Source organism: Squalius cephalus, assembly GCF_949319135.1.
Source record: "Squalius cephalus genome assembly, chromosome: 11".
NCBI classification, from domain to species: Eukaryota; Metazoa; Chordata; class Actinopteri; order Cypriniformes; family Leuciscidae; genus Squalius; species Squalius cephalus.
In genome coordinates, this window is record NC_137132.1 from 23913340 (window position 1) to 23939617 (window position 26278).

Genomic DNA, 26278 nt, shown 5'->3' on the forward strand with positions numbered 1-26278 from the left:
ATTCACAGGAAAAAAAGTAAAAGCATTTGGGTTTGGAATGACACGAAGGGTGAGTAAATAACGGCGGAACTCTTCTAAAGTACCAGCGCCGTCAAAGTGCTGTTCTGAATAACACGTTTATTTTCTTGTCAAGGTAAAATGATGGAATTGCTCTGACACCATAACAATTGTGTTTACTCCACTGCATGGTGGGTAACAGGAAAGCGGAATGCCAATCATCAGCAAACATCACGAAAGTCATGTGTTACAAATGTGGAGTTATTTTCAGCTCCCATTCCATCCATTAAAATATGGCCGCAGGCTCCCTCTGGGCCGTCAGCCTGGGAAAACGGGATAGAACCGAGCTTCGCAGCACACTTTCTTTTCTCTCTCTCTCCCTTAATCGCCGTGAAGGCGTCAAATGACCCGAGAGCCCCGTTTCTACAACATTCAGCCTGAGCGCCGAACTTTCTTCAAGTGCTGTCGAACCACTTAGGCAAATTGCCCCATTACGGACATTGGGAGAGTTGAAAGTCATCTCGATTCGTCGCGCAGAGCGCTTGAATAATAAAGCCCCCTGAAGGTCGGATTTCCGTAAAAGAAGTTTAATGCTCATCCATATTCATCCATACTGCATAGTTGGGGTAATCTGGTTGTCTTTTGATGAGGTCTTAGGGTTTCCCTAATGCCGTGTCTTATTGCTTTAGGACACAGGATCAGAGCGAACACGTGTCAAGATGCTAATAGTGTGTTTGTGTTGTGTAAGGATGAAACGGACAGAACTTCTCGCAGCAAGAGTAAGCGAAAGGAGGGGGAAGGTTCTTCTCCATTTCATGCTGGGAAGCTTCATCTAGCACTGTAGAGTCAGCGGTGTGGGATTCTTTAATATGCAGTAGATAACAGTGAACTAGGAAGCGCTGCGTAATGCAAGCGCGCTGCTCGTTACATCTGCAGATTCTGCAAAATCATCTGAAAATAATTAAGGGGTTACTGAAAAATGTAGTCTTGTGCAAACTCTACAGCCCTGTCATCATTCTAATTAAACAAAATGTAATTTATGTGAAATCCAAAACTTAAAGTTATGTGAAATCCAATACTTACAGCTATTTCATTGTGATTTCCCCCCCCACTTTCAATTCTTTTACTTCAATGAAAGGTTAGATTTTTGCTAATTGTTTGAATGAAAGATCAAAAGGATAAACAATGCAGATTTATTTTTACAGCCATCTTTGATCATATTTACCAGGGGTGGCAATAATTCTGACCACAACTGTACGTTAACATTTGTATAAATATATTTTGTATATGGAAATATTGAAAATATTAAATATTAAAAAATAATATTAATATTAAAAAACATTTTTTTTATCCACTCAAGACTGCTTTACCTTCCTCTTCTCTTTTTTCTCATCTTTCTTGGTGAAGACCGTGTGAACCCACCAGATCTTGGTGAACATGCTGCCATAGGCTAAACTGAAGCCAAGACCTAGCAGCCATAGGCGAAACTACGAGAGGATGAGAGAGAGAGAGTTCATTTGGGAGCTTAGCTCCAAAGCAGCAATTCATTTTTTTACAACAAATCTTCACTGTGCTCAAAGGTCAAGGCTGAATGAGAGGAAACGGCAATATAAAAGTGACTATAACGTTTACGACTCTACCTGGCACACCACAGGGAACTGTGATCTATGGACATGGAGGCCATCGATGCCCAAAGGAAAGACAGCTGCCAATGCCAGCACGCATCCCACCGCGGTCATGTTGTTCAGATAGGGCTGAGAGTTCTGAATGTATCTGTCAGGAGGGTTAGAACAGACTACAACTCAGCCCACAGATATATTACACCATTTCAAAATGAGAAATCCAAAACAGTTCATGTTGGGCTGAAATATTATTTTGTAAGTGGCATGGGAGCATTTAAAGGACTCGTAAAATCATGAAAAATCAATTTTCCTTCATCCTAATCATCTAAAAATCCTCCCCAGGTCAAAATGGGTTTTATTAAAACTTCTATCCATGATAATTTCATTTCACTTGTGTGAAATCGTGTTTTGTGAACCAGGCGAAATGTGATGTCGCTTTGTAATGAGGTTGCACTGCACTGAAAAATAAAATAAAAAATATTTTCTTAATTTTGTTTTTCAATAAAAATATATAAATCTCACCCTTAAAATAATACAAAATTACTTGATTCATTTTTAGATAACATATCTTTTAATAAAGTATTTTTTACAAATATTTTAATATAAGTATTTTATTGGCAAATTTTTTTATTTTATTTTTTATACACTACTGGAGTAATGATGCTGAAAATTCAGCTTTGATCACAGGAATAAATTACAGTTTAAAATATATTAAAATAGAAAACAGTAATTTTAAATTGTCATAATATTTCACAATATTACTGTTTTTTTTTATTGTTTTTTTATCAAATAAATGTAGCCTTGGTGAGCAGAAGATACTTCTTTTAAAAACATAAAAAAATCTTACTGACCCCAAACTTTTGAACGGTAGTGTATATTAACTCTTCCCCCGCCATTGACGGAAATACTGAAATACACTGACATACTGAACAACATTAAAATAATCATAAAATTACTGTTAATTGTAAGATTTTGTGCCATTCGTTTTTCATCTCTAACAACAAAAATGTTGCAAAATGGGAATAATTTTCTATATAACAGAGACATTTAATGATGCCATCATTGTAAATGGCTTGTAAACAAGACATTTAGTTTACATGACAGGAGATCAAAGAGGAAGAGTGCAGGGCACAGACTAAAGGAAGACTGTCAAAGCATATATATACTGACAAGACCTTTTCTAGCAGTCAAACATCAATATAAAATCAATAGATTCAAATTTTCTGAAAACAATGTTAGGGGCATATTTGCTGTTGTATGCCAAAATTTAAATCATACGAAAAATTTGTTGAGTCAGTAATTGTAAGGTTTAAGGCATGTGGATTTCTTTTGAACACAGGATACTGACCTGACGCTACTGTTGTATATGTTGAAGGAGAGGCACACTATGCCTAGAATGATTCCCAGCCCGGCAAAGACAGACACTGATACAAAGAGCTTCTGGGAAAGATATCGGAACTCCTTAATCACCTTGGTCTGGTCTGCCGGAGGGCCGAGGCCTGTCAAGAGAGAAACCAGTCAGGAAAAATCAGAATGGCGTAAAGATCACTGCGTGGTGACACTGGAAACATAAACACATGCAGAAAAAAAGTTAGAGATTGACTTTATTGACAGTATTCCGGGTTGGTTCAGAGAATCATTATCTACGTCTGTGCTGTCAAACTTCAGAAACACGACTAGGAGAGAATATTAATTTTTTGACAGATGGTTTTCTGTGAAATAGGGCCACTGGGTCGGTTTGACACGTCAAGTGTCTGGAAAGTTTCAGGGGAAAAGGAAGCTCACGACGTTCACACATCAGCAGGACCAGACGGAATCTGACTCCTTTCACACTTTTTGCATTCGTTTTGGCGGGAATTCTGCTGAATTCTGTGAAACAGATTTAAAGATGTGTTAAATGGAGCTGGGAGTACTACACTTTTTTTTGCTATCTCAAAGAATAAACAAACACACTAAAAATATTAAATGAGCAAACATGCCAGGGACAAGGAACGTGCAAAACTGACTGGAGGCTGTTCTAAATCTTGAGCGGGTGAGGGCTCAGGGTGCCAGATGACAATTCTACTTTTTTGTTCTAAAATCTTTGGGTATCTTTGGGTAACAAAAGTGTTACAAAATGAGAATAATTTCAAAAAAGGGAGATTTTTAATGATGGCATCTGGTATGAACACATTGTAAATGGCTTGTAAATGAGACCTTTGGTTTACATGACACAAAGAGAAGTGGAAGAGAGCAGGGCACAGACTGAAGGAAGAGGTAACACTTTATTTCGATGGTCCACTTTAGACATTCTACTAAAGCCCTATTCGGACGGGACTAGTTTCACAGGGGGACGTTAGAGAAATTTCTGTTTCACAGACGTACTTTGAGATTTTAATCCTGTCCGAATCTGCCATGTCTGTCTTTTTCTCACACGACCTCTGTAAAAATTCCAGAGCAAATTACCTACTGTTTTTCGTCAAACTCGGCGGTCCTCAGAGAAATCTAATCCCGTCCGAATGCGAATGTCTGTGATTGCCGAAAATGTTTTTTTCCAAAACGTTTTTTTTCTTGTGTGTTTTGGTCAGCGAGAACTACCGTACAATCTCTCGCTACTGCAACGGTATTCAAGTTTCTGCTTTTTGCGCACCGATAATGGATGTAGATGTGTTCGGTACACTGCGAAGAAATAAAAAAATGAAATCAACAAGAAGAGCCAAATCACGTAAACTGTTAAGACTGGCTACTGTAATATCAGTTTCAGGTAAGATTACTTTCATTTCTGCACTTAATTACATAACGTGTAAATTATATAAGTTAAAACTTTTTATTCCAGTGGGTTTATTATAAGAACCCAGTTCTATAAAATCATGATGATAAATGTATGTTTAGTTTTTTTATACTACAATTTTTATAAAATGTTTACAAAACACTAAATACGTTTTTTTTACTTTATATTTCAAAGCAATCCACGCATTCTGAACACGTGATCTTCTGCAATGCCCACATGTAAAACACAGACACTCGGTAATAAACACGGAGATGTTAGTCCCGTCCAAATCCGTACATGAAATCACAGACGTAGGTTGATAAGAATTGTAACTCAAACGTCGTTTGGAAAACTAGTCCTGTCCGAATAGGGCTTAACTTTGCAACTACATTTCAACATTAACTCTCATTAGCACATTAGTAAACTGTTAGGTTTGGGTTGGGTGTTAGGGTTCGGGTTAGTAGAACAAGTTGACATGTAGTTACTTATAGTCAGTAGAATGTTTGTTGGAGGACCATCAAAATAAAGAGTTAGCAGATATTAAGCAGACAGTCTGCTAATACTCTAATGAGAGTTAGTTGACAGGTAGTTAAAAAAAGTTACGTTACTTATATTAGTAGAATATCTAAAGTGGACCATCGAAATAAAGTGTTACCAAGGAAGACTAATGTAAATGCATAAATATACTGACAAGACCTTTTCTAGCAGTCAAACATCAATGTAAAATTGATAGATTAAAATGTTGATGTCATTATCTTTTATATAAGTTATCTGAAAACAATATTATGGACATTTCTACTGTTGTATGGCAAATTTTTAATCATAAAAATTAGTTGAGAGAAATATACATATTATAATTTAGTCAAAATGACTGATTAGTCAGCAATTATTTATGTTTTATCACAAACCTGTGTAGGACAAATGATTCTCTATTGTGTGACTGTGTTGAATTCCAATGAATTTCGTTGAAATTTGTTGAATTCCAACATACAGTACACTACCGTTTCAGAAGTTTGAATATTTTGGTAATGTTTTTGAAGAAGTCTCTTATGCTCAGCAAGGCTGCATTAATTTGATTAAAAATACAGAAAAAAATCAGTAATATTGTGAAATGTTATTACAATTTAAAATTATTATTATTATTATTACTATTATTATCAATGTTGAAAACAGAACAGCATTTATCTAAAATTGAAATCTTTTGTAGATTTTACATTTATTTACTGTCACTTTTGATCAATTTATAGCATCTTTGCTGAATAAAAGTATTAATTAAAAAATTATATATATATATATATATACACACACTCACCTAAAGGATTATTAGGAACACCATACTAATACTGTGTTTGACCCCCTTTCGCCTTCAGAACTGCCTTAATTCTACGTGGCATTGATTCAACAAGGTGCTGAAAGCATTCTTTAGAAATGTTGGCCCATATTGATAGGATAGCATCTTGCAGTTGATGGAGATTTGTGGGATGCACATCCAGGGCACGAAGCTCCCGTTCCACCACATCCCAAAGATGCTCTATTGGGTTGAGATCTGGTGACTGGGGGCCATTTTAGTACAGTGAACTCATTGTCATGTTCAAGAAACCAATTTGAAATGATTCGAGCTTTGTGACATGGTGCATTATCCTGCTGGAAGTAGCCATCAGAGGATGGGTACATGGTGGTCATAAAGGGATGGACATGGTCAGAAACAATGCTCAGGTAGGCCGTGGCATTTAAACGATGCCCAATTGGCACTAAGTGGCCTAAAGTGTGCCAAGAAAACATCCCCCACACCATTACACCACCACCACCAGCCTGCACAGTGGTAACAAGGCATGATGGATCCATGTTCTCATTCTGTTTACGCCAAATTCTGACTCTACCATCTGAATGTCTCAACAGAAATCGAGACTCATCAGACCAGGCAACATTTTTCCAGTCTTCAACTGTCCAATTTTGGTGAGCTCGTGCAAATTGTAGCCTCTTTTTCCTATTTGTAGTGGAGATGAGTGGTACCCGGTGGGGTCTTCTGCTGTTGTAGCCTATCCGGCTCAAGGTTGTGCGTGTTGTGGCTTCACAAATGCTTTGCTGCATACCTCGGTTGTAACGAGTGGTTATTTCAGTCAAAGTTGCTCTTCTATCAGCTTGAATCAGTCGGCCCATTCTCCTCTGACCTCTAGCATCAACAAGGCATTTTCGCCCACAGGACTGCCGCATACTGGATGTTTTTCCCTTTTCACACCATTCTTTGTAAACCCTAGAAATGGTTGTGTGTGAAAATCCCAGTAACTGAGCAGATTGTGAAATACTCAGACCGGCCCGTCTGGCACCAACAACCATGCCACGCTCAAAATTGCTTAAATCACCTTTCTTTCCCATTCTGACATTCAGTTTGGAGTTCAGGAGATTGTCTTGACCAGGACCACAACCCTAAATGCATTGAAGCAACTGCCATGTGATTGGTTGATTAGATAATTGCATTAATGAGAAATTGAACAGGTGTTCCTAATAATCCTTTAGGTGAGTGTATATATATACATACATACAGAGAGAGAGAGAGAGAGAGAAAGAGAGAGAGAGTTTTTTAAAAAATATATAAATAAATCTTGTCAATTTGCATCTTAACCTGTTGTGAACTAAACTGTGTCAGCCCTAATTCTTAAATGAACAAGTAGAACATCATGAACAACACCTACATTTGATCCATGGTAGTTAATGATAATAGTAAATAATAAATTAATCTAAAGTAACTAAAAAGTTCACAGTACCATAGTGAATGCCTTTTTAAACACATTGTTATCACTCCTCACACTAATGTTATCACTCTTCACTGGAACTGACTATAATTATACATTTACGCCTCTTGCTGTTCAGTCTGTCACTATAATTACAACCAAAAACAGGATTCCTGTGGGAACAATAATTACAGTGAGGATGGCTGTCTTGTGTGTGTAAAGCTTTTTGATATAGACAAATAAACGATTGACAGGAATCTAGCGATGAGCAATAGTTCAAATGGAAGTTTTTTTCTGTCAGAGGCAACCATTACCAGGGACGGAAAGCTGACCGTGAGGGAAACGTGTCAGTGAAAGACAGCTGGTCCTTTGGTTTGTCAAAGTGACACGATGTTTGTTGATGCTTTTCAGAATGTCAGAACACTGACGAGTCAAGAGTGACATTTGCTACTGCAATGTGGCAGCAATACTGTGAGAGATAAATGTGTGTGTGTGAGAGAGAGAGAGTGTTAGAAAGCTCTGTCCGTCAGTTGATGCATTCTCACAGTAAACCTTCCGTCGTCCTTGATCTAAGAATCAGGACAGGGTGTTGCTATGGAGACCTGGCTTAACAACAGTTTCCACAGCAATTTGGAAGAGAAAGTCTTACTAAAGTGGTTGTCAAGTGCTACCAAGAGATGGTTGAAAAGCAAGGGCACTGCCATATGGTTCAAAAAATCATAAGAACTCAAGACCTGAGTTCTGACCGGAGGTTACAGGTATTATATGTTTTAAAGGCCACAACTAATAAAAATTAAGAACCCCATAGATGGATGCTTGAGAATCTCCACTAATCGATTCCCGAGGAGGTTACGTGTTATTTGGGAAGAACATCTGCTGCTTCAGCTATTATCAAGGGCAAAGAAATGGCAAGCCATGTCACCAGCTCTACGCTCTGCTTTTTTTCAGTGGGGAGAGCGGAAGAAGTGACTAAATAGGTCATAACTCAGTTTTTCTGAAAATAGCAGTGATTGGCTTAAAAGGATGTAAATTTGCGACTGGGGGAAGAAAAAGATTTTAAACTATGTCAAATGGCTTTTTTGGAGGGATTTATGCCCTTTAGCAGAGAGAAGAGTGTTGACAGAGGCTAGGCTTGAAACTCTGACTCTGAAGTGTAAAAACCATGTGCGCAACTGATGCTCTAAATCAAAAGCTTCTCAAGACCCCAAAAATGGCTTGGCCAAAGCAGTTTTCTTTCACATGTTGACATTTTTAAGTTGGAAGTTGGGGCAAGACATACCAGATTGGGAGGGCTTGTCTCTTTTCTCTTTTTTCAAATGGATACACACACACACACACACACACACTACCGTTCAAAAGGTTGGGGTTGGTACGTTTTTTTTTTATGTCTCTTATGCTCGCTAAGGCTGCATGTGTGTGATTATAAAATACAGTAAAAACAGTAATATTGTGAAATTGAATTAGAATTTAAAATAACTGTATTCTGTTTTAATATATTTTACTATGTAATTTATTTCTGTGGTGGTAAAACTGAATTTTCTGCATTATTACTCCAGTCTTCAGTGTCACATGATCCTTCAGAAATCATTCTAATGTGCTGATTTAGAGCTCAAGAAACATTTCTTGTTGAATGTTGAAATGCTTCAATGCTGAAAACAGTTTTAAAAAAAAAGAAAAAAGAAAAGAACAGCATTTATTTGAATTTTTTGCAACAATGTAAAAGGCTTTACTGTCACTTTTGATCAATTTAAGACATCTTTCCTAAATAAAATTATTAATTTATTTAAAAAAAAATCCTAGTTAACCCAAATGGTTATATATATGTAGCCCTCAAAGTAGAGTTGCAAAACTTTGAGTAGCCCTCAAAGTAGAGATGCACCATTAATTGTTAAAAGATCGCAATCTCAATTAAAACACCCACGATCTTATTCCTATATGATAACGATTCGGCTATGTCTATTAAACCTTTGACAAGTACGATCACAGCGAACAATCAAATCTGCGTTCACGCTGCCGCTGAGCCAGAGAAAGCAGCTGTCATGTGTCTTTTCAACCACACGAAAATTTACAATAATTCAAATTTTCACAGAAGTACTGTGATAAAAGTTTATAGTTCGGATATAAACCCTGATGTCTACAGTAGCGATAAAAAAGAGAGTAAATCACCTTTTGAAAGTAACTTGATGCTTTAAATAATGATTGTATCAATTACATCCCTACACCAGTAGGTGGCGACAAGTGACTGTCGTTGAATCATTTATTCAAGAGATTCGTTCAAAAACGCTGATTCATCCAGTAATGAAACAAGTGAAGGGTGCGTCTCAATCAGCTCCCTAGTTCAGTAGTCAGGGCACTGATCAGGGAGTCGGCCATTTTAAGGGCTGTCTCAATCGCAAAATCCTTCCAGTGTGAGTGTACTGAAACTTTCGCTCCCTAAAAAGTCCCACAATGCACCGTGAAAACCAGGGAGCATTGATGCTTCCTATTTTCCCTTAAAGTCCGCGTGAACCGGAAGTTGCAAACGACTTTTCTCCAGTGTTGTGACGTATTTCCCAGTGAAAAGGAATATTGAACAGAGGGCAGGGTTTTACTCTAGCGCTCCTCCTCTCAATCTCTCGCTCATAGCAGACTAACGGTTTGAGGGGAGTGGTTAAGCGTTTCCCAACCCAAGCCGTCAAACCTATATCATCAGCCATTCCAGACCGGAAGTAACTTTTCAGACTTTGATTAAAGATTATGACGGTAAACAATTTTTTTCTGTGTATTAACTTGTACGGATTAATTTTTCACCACAAGACTAGTAATATGCGCTAACAAAGTAAATAGGGTCAATTTTGATTTCAGTTGGACTTTAACGGAAGTTCTAAAGCATGAACTTCAGAAACCATCAGAAACATGCCAATCTTAACGTATTTCAACTTGGGTCATAGTTCACCCAAAAATGAAAATTCTGTAATCAATTACTCAGTAAAACACAATTTAGAAACACTGTAATCATCCTGTCAAATACAGTAAATTCCAATGTTGTGTCACTGAACTGACATCACCATCTTTACTAATCTTTCACTTTTTCCAGACTTTGCAGTAAAACTTCTGTCTGTATAGCATTGATATTCATCTTGTAGCCATTCAAAAAACAAGCGCTGGTGAAGTGTGAGGTCATTACTCGTCTAATGTAGGGCAGTGCTGCTTTGTTACAGTCACGCTGGTGGAATCCACTCAATGGGATCACGGCATGAAGGATTGATTAGAGCCTAAATCAAGAATGACTCACAGAAGAGGACCGGGGCAAATCCAGCAAATAATCGCCTCTGTATCTCTTGGGAGAGAAAATACAGGATTTTGGTTGTGGCAATTCAATTCCCACCTCTTGGCAGAAAACCAATTTGTGGGGTAATAGGGAAGGCACTGTTTGGTGTTTTGTAAATGATTTACTAGAATAGCATCCATGCAGGAAAATGAGCAAGTTGAGCAACAACTGTGAGTTTTCTATCAAAGCTATTCTAGTGCGGTGACATTACACATGATGGGATGCTTTTAAAAGTAAAGTAATTGCTTTGTTCACACTGCATATTTAGGACCGACTGGCAAAATGGATGGGAAAACTGAAATTAATTTATGAGGTGCATGAGACAGAAAGCGTCAAAAGTCTTTCTGTATTATTGACACATTCATGCATATGCTGAGTGTGAAACCACTCATCCGTTTACTCATTCAGTACATTAAGTGCAAACGATGTGAGTGTAAATGAGTGGATCCATTCACAGCCGTAGACATTGCACTTTGTGTGACGTTACACTCACCTTGCATCCCGAATGATGAAAAAAGTACTTAATCTAATCTAATCATTCAGACTGAAACATTTCCGTTTTAAGAACATATTTATACAGTGAGGAAAATAAGTATTTGAACACCCTGCTATTTTGCAAGTTCTCCCACTTGGAAATCATGGAGGGGTCTGAAATTGTCATCATAGGTGCATGTCCACTGTGAGAGACATAATGTAAAAAAAAAAAATCCAGAAATCACAATGTATGATTTTTTAACTATTTATTTGTATGATACAGCTGCAAATAAGTATTTGAACACCTGTCTATCAGCTAGAATTCTGACCCTCAAAGACCTGTTAGTCTGCCTTTAAAATGTCCACCTCCACTCCATTTATTATCCTAAATTAGATGCACCTGTTTGAGGTCGTTAGCTGCATAAAGACACCTGTCCACCCCATACAATCAGTAAGAATCCAACTACTAACATGGCCAAGACCAAAGAGCTGTCCAAAGACACTAGAGACAAAATTGTACAACTCCACAAGGCTGGAAAGGGCTATGGGGAAATTGCCAAGCAGCTTGGTGAAAAAAGTTCCACTGTTGGAGCAATCAATAGAAAATGGAAGAAGCTAAACATGACTGTCAATCTCCCTCGGACTGGGGCTCCATGCAAGATCTCACCTCGTGGGGTCTCAATGATCCTAAGAAAGGTGAGAAATCAGCCCAGAACTACACGGGAGGAGCTGGTCAATGACCTGAAAAGAGCTGGGACCACCGTTTCCAAGGTTACTGTTGGTAATACACTAAGACGTCATGGTTTGAAATCATGCATGGCACGGAAGGTTCCCCTGCTTAAACCAGCACATGTCAAGGCCCGTCTTAAGTTTGCCAATGACCATTTGGATGATCCAGAGGAGTCATGGGAGAAAGTCATGTGGTCAGATGAGAGCAAAATAGAACTTTTTGGTCATAATTCCACTAAACGTGTTTGGAGGAAGAAGAATGATGAGTACCATCCCAAGAACACCATCCCTACTGTGAAGCATGGGGGTGGTAGCATCATGCTTTGGGGGTGTTTTTCTGCACATGGGACAGGGCGACTGCACTGTATTAAGGAGAGGATGACCGGGGCCATGTATTGCGAGATTTTGGGGAACAACCTCCTTCCCTCAGTTAGAGCATTGAAGATGGGTCGAGGCTGGGTCTTCCAACATGACAATGACCCGAAGCACACAGCCAGGATAACCAAGGAGTGGCTCTGTAAGAAGCATATCAAGGTTCTGGCGTGGCCTAGCCAGTCTCCAGACCTAAACCCAATAGAGAATCTTTGGAGGGAGCTCAAACTCCGTGTTTCTCAGCGACAGCCCAGAAACCTGACTGATCTAGAGAAGATCTGTGTGGAGGAGTGGGTCAAAATCCCTCCTGCAGTGTGTGCAAACCTGGTGAAAAACTACAGGAAACGTTTGACCTCTGTAATTGCAAACAAAGGCTACTGTACCAAATATTAACATTGATTTTCTCAGGTGTTCAAATACTTATTTGCAGCTGTATCATACAAATAAATTGTTAAAAAATCATACATTGTGATTTCTGGATTTTTTTTTTTTTAGATTATGTCTCTCACAGTGGACATGCACCTACGATGACAATTTCAGACCCCTCCATGATTTCTAAGTGGGAGAACTTGCAAAATAGCAGGGTGTTCAAATACTTATTTTCCTCACTGTATATAGTTTGCATCGGGTTAGTAAATAACACAGTTTTTATTACAACCATGCTTTTAAAAGCCTTTTAAGTGACTGGTAAAATAGTTTGAATACCATATAACAATACTATGGCATACTTTTGAATATTATCCTATTCAATACACTACTGTTCAAAAGTGTGGGGTCATTTTTTAATAAATAAATCAATAGTCTTATTCAGCAAGGATGCTGAGTGCTGCGTACCAAACGAGAATGAACCTCATTGGTTCTTGCTGAAGCTCAAACGTGCTGTGTAACACAAGAAGGAACCTCATTGGTTCTTGCTGAAGCTCAAACATGCTGCGTAACACAAGAAGTAACCTCACTGGTTCTCTCATGTCAAGCAAGCATGCTTGAGCCTCCGTTTACCATAACTGATGTGTACGTTGATGAATGTTTATATGTGAATAAAATCTTAATTAAATCTGTTCATTGTATAAAGTGATCATGTCTATTCTGAAAATTTGGACTAAACCGCTCGATTTAAATATGGTTCAGTTTTATGATCTTTTTATGAACTTTTTGAAGCGTCAAAAGTTGTAGTTGCGTGGACTGTCAATGGAGGGACAGAAATCTCTTAAATTTTATTTAAAATATCTTCGTTTCAAAGATGAACAAAAGTCTTACAGGTTTGGAACGACATGAGGGTGAGAAATTGATTACAGAACTTTCATTTTTGGGTGAACTAACCCAAGTTGTAATAATATTTCACAATATTACTGTTTTACTGTTTGATCAAATGAATGAATGCCTTGCTGAGCAAGAGAGACATCTTTAAAAAAAAAAAATTAATCATAATCATAAAGAAATAATCACATAAACAAAAAATATATCTTTTGCTAGAATACACAGCTATTTTGAATGACTGTGAATGGAAAAATATGCTTTTTAGAGCCACAGTGAACCATGCTAACGAGTCATACCTTGAGTCTTTGTACCAGACTACAAAAAAAATAAATGGAAGACGTGAAAATATTGGATTTTTGATGCCTGTCTGTACAAAACCTTGGTTTACCTTTCCACAAGAAGATTAAATTACGTTTTTCAATTTCACACTGTTTCCTACATGTTGTACTTTACCATTTATCTGCGACCATCATCACACATTTTCATTTGATCTGCTCTGCGCCTTACATCGGTTTCATCAATATCAGTTTGTCAATCGAGAAACTTCACAGAGCCGCACAAAGGTCAGAGCGAGCCGTGAACGGCATGTGGCTTCGCTCCCCTGGGCCTGTATGGCCTCCTCTAGCAGAAAGGACAGCTAATTGTTAGCGATGTATTAAAGAGCGCAACAGGGATTTGTTGAGCAAACAGAAATCAATACCGGTAAGCCTCAATCTCGACGGGCCGAGTGCGGCTGTGAAAGGTGACGGGAGTGGAATGGACAGAGCTGTCTCGATGTGCAGAAAAAAGGCTGGTTTCTCTTACCAATCCATTTGTCGTTTCCGTACCAGGACAGGTTGCCTTTTGTGCTGTCATAGTACCCAATCTTCTTGTAGCTCCCACCTGAGGAAAAAAAGGAATTGAAATGAAACGTGACAAATGTCTGAAAGAAAAGTGAATATGAAACCACTTCTCATGCCTACATCTTCCCAAAACAAAGAGACCCTCATCTGTCTGTGAATTATAAATGGACAGACTAACCCAGCTAACAGGAACATTCTGGCAAGGTTCTCTCAAAGTTAATAACAAATGTTAGTTAATAGTTTTTTTAATAACAATTTCAAAATGTTAGCACAAATATATTTATACATTGTTCATGAAATGTTTCACTTGGACATTCATCTAACATTTTTAAAACATTACTACTTACTACTTGTTTCAAAACATTCAACATTCAAAAAGTAACATTGTTTGTAAAATGACCAAATGGAAACCCAAATGATTTTGCTAACCTTCCTATATACAGTTTTAAATCATAAAAAAAAACTGAACGTTTTGAACTTTTTGAGAACATTCAGAAATAATGTTTCCATACCTTAATGGGAACATTATCAAAATGTTCTTAGAACATAATTTTGTTAGCTGGGTAGACATAATGAAAAAAGTAATGTTATTTTTAAAGGCTTGAATTAAAAGTTTTCCTGTGTAAATATAGCATCTAATTAACAGTGTGTCAACTAAAGGTCACATTAACAAAACCTGCTTTCATCAAGCACTGCAATAAAAAGCTTCAAAAGAGGCCTGACTCAACAAATCTGCAAAAGTAGTCGACTTAAAGCTGCATCAATAGGTCGAAGATAAAAAACAAGCCCAACTGCATTGATCAAAGTTAGTCTGAAAGGGAACATATTGTAGAAAAACCATTCTTGCACTTTGGAAATCAAAGACTTTGATGTACTATGTAGACAAACTTTCAGAACATAAAAGTTAGACTCTCTTACCAGTCCAGACCATTCATTGAAACTAAACAACTAAAATACGACCACAGACACAGTGAAGTAATGAGGAGGAAGTAAGATAGATGGGCTTTTCTTTAACTGCAGCAAGTTTTTGCCCTGCGAACTTTTAGAGCTACCTGACAAGAGAAAGCAGAGAAAAAAAGGCTGTTGCCAAATAGGAAGGAAAAATTCAACACCCATAATGCACTGGGTATGTTGCCATCCATGGCCACTCCCACCAGTCTGCTATGGATACACTTGGCCAGAGTCAAATACCGCCTTGGTTTAGTAGGAAATACCTCTTAGCAAACTTTTAGTCACAATGGTGTTGACTTGTATTGTTTCCGCGAGCAAGAAATTCAAAGAGTAAACCGTATTATAATAATAATAATAATAATAATAATAATAATACATTTTATTTATTTGGCGCCTTTCTGGACACTCAAGGTCGCCTTACAATAAGGTGCATTAGGAAAAACTAAAAACTAACAAGGGTTAAAACTAGCATAAAAACAGGTTAAAATACATCAGTTAAAAGCAGTACAGGAGGATAATGAAGTAGTGGTCAGACTAAGTAGGCTTGTCTAAACAGATGAGTTTTGAGTGTGGATTTGAAGTGTGGGAGTGAGTCAGAGTTGCGGAGGTCAGGGGGGAGAGTGTTCCAGAGCTGGGGAGCAGAGCGGCTGAAGGCCCTACTCCCCATGGTGACGAGGCGGGCTGGCGGGACAATGAGATGGAGAGAGGAGGAGGAGCGGAGAGAGCGGGCAGGTGTGGCAATTTGAATGAGGTCAGTCAGGTATGGAGGATCGAGGTTATGGATGGCTTTGAAAGTGAGGAGCAGGATTTTGTAGTGGATGCGTTGTGTGATGGGAAGCCAGTGGAGCTGTTGGAGGACTGGGGTGATGTGTTTGATGGAGGGTGTGTGAGTGATGATGCGTGCAGCAGAATTCTGAACAAGTTGGAGTTTATGGAGGGTTTTTTGAGGGAGACCAAACAGGAGAGAGTTGCAGTAGTCGATTCGTGAAGTGACAAGGCTATGGACAAGAACGGCAGTGGAGAGAGGAGTGAGAGAAGGGCGGAGGCGGTGAATGTTCCTAAGGTGGAAGTAGGCTGAGCGGGTGATGTTATTGATGTGTGCAGTGAAGCTGAGGGTGCTGTCCAGGATGACACCCAGACTCTTTACCTGAGGGGAGGGGGAGATGGAGGAGCTGTCGATGAATATTGAGAAATTGTTTATTTTACTTAGGGTGGATTTTGTACCAGTGAGCAGAAGTTCAGTTTTATTGCTGTTAAGTTTGAGGAAGTTTGAGGTGAACCAGGACTTTATTTCATGAAGGCAGTTGGTTAGGGAGGAAGGTGGGAGTGTACTGTTGGGTTTACTGGAGATGTAGAGCTGGGTGTCATCCGCATAGCAATGAAAATGAATGTTGTGTTTCCTGAAGATGTCACCAAGGGGGAGAAGATAGATCAGAAAAAGCAAGGGGCCAAGGACAGAGCCCTGAGGAACACCAGAAGTGACAGGGAAGGGATGAGAGGTAAAGGACTTTAGCTGGATAAACTGGGAGCGGTCGGAAAGGTAGGAGCGGAACCAGTTGAGGGGAATGCCAGTGATACCGATGGAGGAGAGTCTGTCCAGAAGGATGGAATGCGAAATGGTGTCGAAGGCTGCACTAAGATCAAGCAGAATGAGGATGGATAATGAACCGGAGTCAGCAGAAAGGAGGAGGTCATTGGTGATTTTGAGAAGGGCCGTTTCAGTACTATGGAGGGAGCGAAAGCCAGATTGGAATTGTTCATAAAGGTTATTGGAGGAAAGGTGGGTTTGGAGTTGACCAGCGACAGTTTTTTCAAGAAGTTTGGAGATGAATGGAAGGTTTGAGATGGGGCGGAAGTTATTGAGGTCAGTGGGATCGGAGCCGGGTTTCTTGAGTATGGGAGTGACAGCCGCAGTTTTCAGAGAGGGGGGTACAGTACCAGAAGTGAGGGAGGCATGAATGATGTTAGTAATGAGGGGGGAAAGAGCTGGAATGGAAGCCTTGACAAGAGAGGTGGGGAGAGGGTCTAGTTGACAGGATGAGGTATTTGATTTCTGGATAAGAGTGGAAATTTGATTAACAGAGGGAGGGGTAAATGTTGAAAATGGATGGGTTGGAGTGAATGAGGGTGGAATAGGTGGGCTTATGACTGACGGAGTGAGTTGCTGGTGAATGTGTTGGATTTTTGTGGTGAAAAAAGAAGACAGTTTATTGCAAAAGTCAGAAGAATATAGATGGGATGGAAGTGAATCAGGGGGTTTTGTGATGTTAGAAATGAGGGAGAAAAGAGCCTTGGAATTGCCTTCATTGGAGATGATTAACTGGGAGTAGTAAGTGGATTTGGCTTTGGAGATGGAGTCTTTGTATTGGAGGATGTGAGTTGTGTACATGTCTTTGTGTATGGTGAGTCCAGTTTTCCTGTGGAGTCTTTCTAGCTGGCGGCCTATTGCTTTTTGTTTTCTGAGGGTGGGAGTAAACCAGGGTGCTGTGTTAGTGAAGGTGACCGATCGAGTTTTGAGTGGAGCCAACGTGTTGAGAATGTTTTGCAGGTGAGTGTTGTAATGTGTGAGAAACTCATCTGTTGTAGAAAGGCTATCTGCACTGGGAAGGTTATTGATGTGAGTTATGAGATTGTCCAGGTTGATGTCCTTAGTTTTACGGAAATGAATAGTGCGTGGTGGGTTGGATTTACTGAAAGACAGATTGACATTAAATGAAAGAAGCAAATGATCAGTGTAAGGGAGGTGATCAGCTTTGAGGTCCGTAGGTGTTATTCCTGAGCAGCAGATTAAGTCCAGAATATGTCCTTTATTATGTGTGGGAAAGTTGACAAACTGTTGAAATCCAAGACTGTCGATACATGAGGTAAAATCTTTAGTGAAAGTGTTATTGAAGTTGTCCATGTGGATATTGAAATCTCCCAGTAGTATGATATTAGATGAAAGTGTAGCCAGATGAGACAGAAATGCAGAAAAGTCAGAGATGAAATCCTTGTTTGATTTTGGTGGTCTATAGAGAGTCACAATAACAGTGGGAGTAGGTCCAGAGAGCTGACAGACAGTGGCCTCAAAAGAGAGGCAGGCAGGCACATTCACGGGAACAACTTTCCAGTTATCACGGTATATTACCGCGAGACCGCCCCCTCTCCCAGACACACGAGGTACAGATTGGTAAACAAACCCCGGTGGAGTGGTTTCATTGAGGGGAGTGAAGTCGTTTGGCTGCTGCCAGGTCTCCGTCAGACAAAAGATGTCAAACTTACGGTCCGTCAGGAGATCCTGGACGAGGTGGCCCTTGCTCGTGAGAGAGCGGATGTTTAAAAGGCCGATGTTGACCGCAGTGCTGCAGAGACTGACAGCCGCGTTAACATTAGCCGAGCTCGGGACACGGGCTAACAGCGAATGATCAGCACGGCGTCCGGTGTTCTTCAGAGGCCGGCGAGTGGAAGACCAGATCGACTTGATGGAGCTGGAGTTGTCGTATTGGACATGTTGTGATCGCCGGTGAGTGCTTCTCTGCATCTGATGTTCCTCGCAGCAACTCTCAGGGAATTGGTAGCTGTAGCTTGGGGCGAAACCAGTGTATCCGCGGCCATACGTTGTAAGGAGAGCAGGTCAGAGATGGGGAGTAATCCGTATAACGGAGTAATCCGTTTAAAACATGATTTTAAAATAAGTATCGATACTATAAGTTGGAATATCGATACACTATAGTTCTTATTCGATCTACGTCATCAATGTTCGCGGCGGCCATGTTGTTGACATAGAAACCACGGCAACTGTCAGTCTGCCAATTGACAAGCAAGGCAGCGTGGTATTATCCATGGTATTATCGCTGTATTTTTTTTTTTTTTAAACAGCGCGATGGTGTGTTGTCATACACGGCTGTTCTAACAACAGCAATAAGAACCCCGAAGTTTTTATGCGATACCGACTGTCAGAAAACATGAATGGAACGAGACAGAGGAGTTGAGCCAGCGCAGGAGAGACTTGTGGCTAGCTAGGATAAATATAGTCTAAACTCCCCACAGCAAAGTCTGTTCCAATCATTTTACCACATGTTAGGGGGGATTGGGGGGATGTAAAAAAAAAAATATTGCATCACAATACGTGTATTGTGATTGTCAAAACATTTTAGCAACTAAACTGAATTTTATTAGGTTTAGTGACAACATGTTACAATGTTTACATGGTACAATTTCTGGTAAGCTACGCTTTTTTTATTATTTCAATTCAATTATTGTGATTTGATTTAATATTGACTCATTTGGATAAATATTAGGTAGGCTACACAAGATAGGCATTAATTTTTCTCAAGAAAAAAACAACTCACCTAATGCTGTAAACATACAGAGAGAGATATAATGCGTTTTTTTTATTATAACTTTATTTAATGATATAAGTAAACATATAATAAATATATAATATAGTACACATATTTAGCAAAATACTCTATAGCTCTTTTTTCTAGCCAACTAACTATAGCCTATATTATGGTCATCAAATGGCTTTCCTGAGGTAAATGTTATGTGACATAATTGTTCCCCAGCTGTTTTATTGAACCCTTTGTTTGTTTGTTTGATTGATTGGTCGATATTATGTATGAGGAATATACATTTCGGTAAGTTGTACTGTATCTTTCAACAGTGTTCGTGTTTATTTACTATTAGCTAGAGATGATCGGTTCACCTGCCGCTAGGGATCTGTTGTGTCACATTTACAAGCGCCAAAACGGTATTTATTGTTTGAATTTCGTAATAAAAGTGACAGAAAATGATAGCTGAGATTTTTTATATCATAAGTAACCTGCTCTGTCTAGTCTGTCGGTCTCCGTGCCCTCTTTGCTTCGTGAGAAAATGGATGTGTGGCGTGAGAGCGTGTGAAAAGTGTCTCACGGTGAATGCGTGAGAGTTGGCAGCTCTGTAAAATTTAATAAATATCCGGATAAGTTACGGCTGGCAATAAGGACGGATCTTTACTTAAGGCTATTGGGTCTATTTGATATGGGTCCACACCAATCAAGCTTATCTTCTCTTGATACCGACGAGATGAAGCCATTAAGCTACTGCTCCCCTCAACTCAAACCTGCGTGCGGCTAGGGGCAGGACATGTCATGTTAACAATATGGCCGCGGTTAGCTACTTCCGGTGTTTGCGAATAAGGCCTATTGTGAAAGAAAATATTGCGATAGTTAGCTGTATAAATATTTTTGCACAGCCCTACTGTTTGATTGGGAATTAGTGGTGTGACAGTTATAGTCTTTAAAAAACTGGCACGTTTTTCACAAAAACAAAAAAAAAATACTGAAATAGTGTATTTTTACTGGTTAGTCGAAGCAAGCACATTTGACTAACATCATAAGTGAACAGTCATCAAAACAGACAAATATACAATACTACAAAAATGAAGGATGTGACCCTTTAAAATGCAATCAAGTGCATTAGTGTCATCATCTACATTAGTTTTAGGGTTTTTCTGTTTTGTTTGTACCTTGCAGTTGCTCAATGAGAGTCCAGGCCATACGTGAACCCTGAGCGTCAAACACGACGTGACCCTACGAGACACATATGCAAGAATATAAATAGTTCAAAGACATTATGATAAAGCCATGTCAATACAAAATCATCATAAAAGAAACCCATTTGTGATTCATCATGAAAAAACCTATAAAATCTGTGGAAAAATAAAGGCTGAATCATTCTATAATGAGTTTGAACTCAGATTCACTGTATGCATTATAAAAAATGATTGCCAATGTGAATTTAAAATTTAAAAAGGTGTTCTGACAGGTCTGAGAAATGAATGTCTGGAGTGTTATTAATGTCATCAACTCACAGACACTCCTTCAAACGAGCTGGTGTTGAGGGCTCTGTATATTTCAGCAGTGATTTCCTTGTTGTTGTAGTTGAAGTCCTCCAGTGCCCAGCCTTTGGCCCTCAGCGGGGCCACCGTTTTATTGAGGGCCAGTGCGAGAGCCCACATGGCATCATACGCCAACGGAGCTTCCTGAAACCCGCCCGTTTCTTCTGGGTTTTTGCCCCCGAGACGTGACATCAGCTGCACCAGGAACTCTTGGGATGTCTGTGGAGGATTTGAGAAGGATTAATGATCCCATCCTGAAATTTTCATAGATATGTTTTACATAGGCATCATCATAGTCAAAATTTAAAAATCCACTCACCAGGTTGGAGGCTCCGCGGACGGTCTCCGGGTTTAGCATGACGATTTCTGTGGTGACGTGCCCTTCCACGGCTTCAGTCATGTTCTCCACTGTGCAATTGATGGCCGGATCTTTGATCTTAAACCAGTTGTCTGCGTACCAGCCGATGAGGAACCATACATGCTTCTTACCATAGAGTTTTTCTTTGAAGACCTGCCAAAGATGACACCATGTTTTGAATGTCTGTGCTTAAGCAATAATCGTATTCAATATTTTAATCTCGGTTAAGCCACAGTACATTAACTCAAGCTGAGTAGAAGCATCGAACTGAATTGTGCTGAATTGATTTAAAATAAATTGACAGCTCAGATGTATTTGTAAAAAGAATCGTAGTTGTTACTTACCTCACAAAACACCTTTCTGGCTTCAGTCTCGTAAAAGAGGCCAACTATGATTCTAGCATCTTGACGCTGTAGACAAAGATGCATCAAACAATGTGACATATAGTAAAGTGTCACTTTAGTGCATAAAAACACTGGATGGAAACTATGTAAAATGTATTTAAGCATTTATTACCATTCTATTTTTCACTATTTTCCATGGAAAAGCAATTTTGTTCTCTTGAACACATGGGATGGAAGAGAGGCTTTTAGCAAGCTTTTTTTTTGCACTATATTTAGATTTTATGCAAAAATAAAATTCACAGATTGGATGGAAACAGCAACTGATAACGAACTGCAAGAATCATTATTTACAGTATAATGACTTTACCATGATTTGTACATTTATATACAGTACATATACTGTAGATGAGCTGCAGTCATGGCTGCTATGTTGCAAACAGTCTACAGATAATGAACTATACTATGATTTTTTTTTTATTCTGCTTTTATTCTGAATTATTAATGATAAAATTTTGGCTCTATTGAACAATTCTATATTAAAGGGGACATATCATGCTAAATCCACTTTTTTAGCCCTTAAATGCATTATGTTGTATATTTGGAGTGTTTAGAAGTACAGAAAAGTTGAAATTATTCTCTTCAGGTGCTTCGTTGATATCTTTATATTCTGTTTTGGCCTTATTTTTCAACCTGTTCCGATTTTTCTGTTATCTATGACGTTTTGTGAACTATTATGTCACAGTATATGCAGCGGAAATGCCAAATAAGGACATTGACTTCCAGCCCAACACTTCGAGCAATCCGCCATTTTTATTTCTCGCTGCAATTTTGTAGTCCAAGCTAAAGGATACAGAAGTTACGAGAGGGTAAGTTAAAATGTTCGGTTGTTGGATGTAGTAACCCACACGCTTCATTACACCGTCTAATGTAGATGAACTGCCGCGCTTGTGACATGGACGCATGTATAACTGAAAGAACGTGCAGAGAGAGAGAGACCCGGTCGCGCGCACGCACTCTCTCTCTCTTCGGAGCCCGGCGAAAGTGTAAACAAGACACCGTCTCCAAACTAGACGCTGTCTTGCTCTCTCTCCCTCGCACATATTAATCAAAATAAATCGACACGGTGGTAAAAGGTCGGAAGACCAAAGTTTCATGTGTAAATACAGTAACACACCATTGCGATACATCCATATGAAGACGTTGTTCTGCAGGTTCGTCGTCTTCATTTTCATCTCGCTCCGGCTCCGACTCTGGCTCGAACATGTAAGGCTGGCTGGACAAGTCTTCCGTTGTTGACATTTTGTTAATAACGTGTGAATAAAAAGTTTCTGTGCCGCTAGATAATCGTATCTCTGCTATCAAACTACAAAAATGGCCGAACGGGGTGGAGTTGAACCGAGTGTCACCTGGAGAGGGGGTGGGGTATGAAGTGTCTCAATTGTATTTAAAGAGACCGCACCAAAACGAGTTGCTCTCAGACGCACATCAGAAAAGGGGTAGAAAAGGGGCCTGTGGAGCTATAATAATGAGGAATTCAGACCCAAGCACTGCAGTTCCGCTTTATATAGACTACAAATGTATGATTTATATGTAAAAAGGAACGATTTAAAAGCATGATATGTCTCCTTTAAAGCAATAAGCCACTTGAATATGTGTTTTACAGTGATATTGCCATGGGTAAGAACACCTTTTTGTTACTTATTGCTTTAACTTACATGATTTGAAGGTGAAGTGTGTCATTTCTGCACCATTAGCATCAGAACTGCAACAGTTCAAACTGAACTGCAAAAATGATGACCGTTTTTAAAAAGGCTAGACATATGCCAAAACAAGTCAAGCATTTAACAAGACAGTCCTATTCTCACAAGATGTTTATGCAATATAATTTTACAATAAATTACGCTGTCTAACTATTCAATAACAGATGCCACAGTAGCGACCGAGACAGTATCTGAACCGTCACTTGATCTGACGAAGGAAACCGATTCTTCAGAGTGTTGATTTATTGTGCTCTGCCTGCTAGCTAGCTACCCGACACGGGCTGGGGAGAGGAAGTGAGCGGCTGGTGAATTTTTCATCAAAGCACCTTCAGGTTTTTGACAGCCACTGCGGGATCGGTGAGGAAGCTCTGTCTAACGCTTATCTCGATGCCGGCCTCCTTCACACGCTCCTCCAGATCATCCAAAGTCTGGAAAGAGAGAGAGAAAGAGAGAGAGAGAGAGAGTGTGGTGAGACGGCGGGAGTGACAGGAGAGGAGTGATGTTCGTGGAGAGAGGACAGACAGGAAGAGAGCACATGAAAAGATCAAGGAGCGAATGAAAGAGAAGAACAAAAGGGGAATGGTCAAAGCGCAGACCAAAGTTAAAAATGACAAAGTAAAGGAAATGTAAAAATAAAACAGTCCGGAACAGTCAGAAAGAAAGGTAGATTTGGAAAAAACACTCAATAGTCTATATATATATATATATATATATATACTGTAAATAAATATTGTTGGTTTACCTGGTTGCCTTAAAATTTTGAGTTCATTGGAATACATTTTTTTTTGTTAAAACAATGAAGAAATCACTGACTTATACTGTAGAAGCCTGTTACCAATGTAAGTAATGAGGCAGCTTTTTTTGGAAAAGTGCTCTTGAGATATCCAACATCAATGAATGGAGGAAATGGCAAAAGAAAGAGGATGTGAACAGGAGAGAAGGATTGGGAAGAAAGTAAATGAGAAAAAGAGATGAGCTGGTGAAGAGATGGAGGGGGATCATTAGCCTAGCGGAATTACACTAGCTCAATAGCCTACTGAATCAATGCATGAGAGATTTATGACTTGGTCAATATTCCTAGCAGCCAACATGAAGAAAAACGACTTTAAGACCTTCATCACTTAAGGAGAGAATAATCAACCACGGTCTTTGCCATTAACTCTGAGACATTAACCTTAGAGTAAAGGGGCAGCAGCTAAGCTGCTAACAGTTATAAGAGGAAAAGGAAACTACTTTTCTGGGAAATTACTTCCTTTAAAGGGGTCATATCATTTTTAACATTTAATTTCCCCCTGAGGTCCACTTACAGCGTTCATTGAAGTTTTTTTGCGCCTATACAGTCATAATTTAATAATCATAACCATTCTCCATTTCCATCCTCTTAGTGACATTTCATTGCATTTTTTTTTCAGCCTCTTTGCAAAGCCTGTATTACATTTTGACAGGTTTACAAAACAATAAAGAATGTGATGGTCTTTTCTAATTTGTGGATATGCAAAGTGGTAGGTGCTACAAACAGCCAAGAGGATGGATTTGACTATACCTTTACCCTCATTATTAGTTCTTCATGTGTTCACCAATTAATATTTTTTTGGTATTTACATTGGCATGTCTATTCTACTTCCTCCTTACAGGCATGTCAAGTCACAGAACACCAAATAGGCATTCAATGTTACCTTAAGTGTATTTTTGCATCTTTTTTTATCAGGGGAGGAAGTTTCTGAGTTCTTAAATAAGGTAAAACAGTAAATTGCTTTCGTGGTTTCGCTACAAGCACCAGCACACAAAGACCAAAAAATCGTGAGACCTAGTAACAATAGGAAAACCACAGTGTGACTGTACTAAGTAAGATAAAGGAGAGAAATATCTGCAAGCACTGACCGAGGTAAAGACTTCAGTGGTCTGCTGGATGGTGGCGATCTTTGTCCATCCCCACTTCTGGAAGAGCCGCACACGTGTGGGATTATGCAGAGTTGCTGACGGGTGCGTACGGAAGAAAGTGGGAAAGCGCTGGCGGTTGGATAAAGCTGGAGAACTAGAGCCGTATGAAAACTTCAGAGAGACAGCAAGAGAAAGAGACAGTAGGTAAAAAGGTAGAAGGGTAGAGAGAGCACATTGAAAAGATTTACTCAGCTATATGGTTGACCTTATTTGATGCCCCTGAAAAGAACAAAACACAAAGAAAAAGCTGAGCAAAAATATGAGTAAGATTTTTGCACACACTGTAAGAAGGGTAAATGTCAACCCAGGGAAGTCAGAAGCTTTGAGCAAACCTGAATAAACAAGCCAATCTGTTTCTTCATACAGTGTTGACGCGTCAATACTTAGAAACGCACAGCTGAGGAACGATATCTAGTTTATGCTTCAGCCTTTTAGAACTAAATCTTTGTATTTCAAGCAATAAACCAGGTTGCTTGATGAAAAAAATTCCCTTGTGAAAAAGAAGCGTGCTTTATTGTATTGAATGTGTACTACAAATCTTAAAAGTACTTGCAGATAAAATAACATTAAAGAAATAAACGGCCACTTAATTGTATAATGTCAAATTAAAAGTTTTACTTTAAAGTAAATATTTAGGCTACTCATGCTTTGTCATGCTTTAAAGTAGTACACTTCATTTGATGTGTTGACTAACAATATTAAAGCACATAATTATTATTTTAACTATAGTGTGTTATTCAATATTGAATTTAAAGTTAATATATTTGAACCCTCTGGTGCTCCTTTTTTAGTTCAATGAAATTAATATACTATATTTTTGTTTGATAATGTTTTTTATTTTTATTTTATTTTATCTTCATGCCTTAAAATTGCTTGAATGTAACCACCCTTGCCTCATTTAGTATACGTGATTCTATGAATATGCAAATTAGCCCCGCCTCCACTCACTCACACCAGCACAGAGATCCACTGGTTGGCGC

At 39.0% G+C, this 26278-nt stretch overlaps 1 protein-coding gene across 1 annotated transcript in view; it reads right to left on the reverse strand.

The window, feature by feature from the left end:
• gabbr1a (gamma-aminobutyric acid (GABA) B receptor, 1a) overlaps positions 1–26278 on the reverse strand; it is a 69934-nt gene that overhangs the window by 9409 nt on the left and 34247 nt on the right. Inside the window, exons 9-18 of the mRNA XM_079885589.1 lie at positions 25239–25409; positions 23684–23785; positions 21598–21663; positions 21215–21406; positions 20869–21114; positions 20524–20587; positions 14047–14124; positions 2968–3118; positions 1638–1770; positions 1368–1484 (exon numbers count right to left, since the gene is read on the reverse strand). Coding sequence (XP_079741715.1) covers positions 1368–1484; positions 1638–1770; positions 2968–3118; positions 14047–14124; positions 20524–20587; positions 20869–21114; positions 21215–21406; positions 21598–21663; positions 23684–23785; positions 25239–25409 — 1320 coding nt within the window. The remainder of the gene's footprint in view (positions 1–1367; positions 1485–1637; positions 1771–2967; positions 3119–14046; positions 14125–20523; positions 20588–20868; positions 21115–21214; positions 21407–21597; positions 21664–23683; positions 23786–25238; positions 25410–26278) is intronic.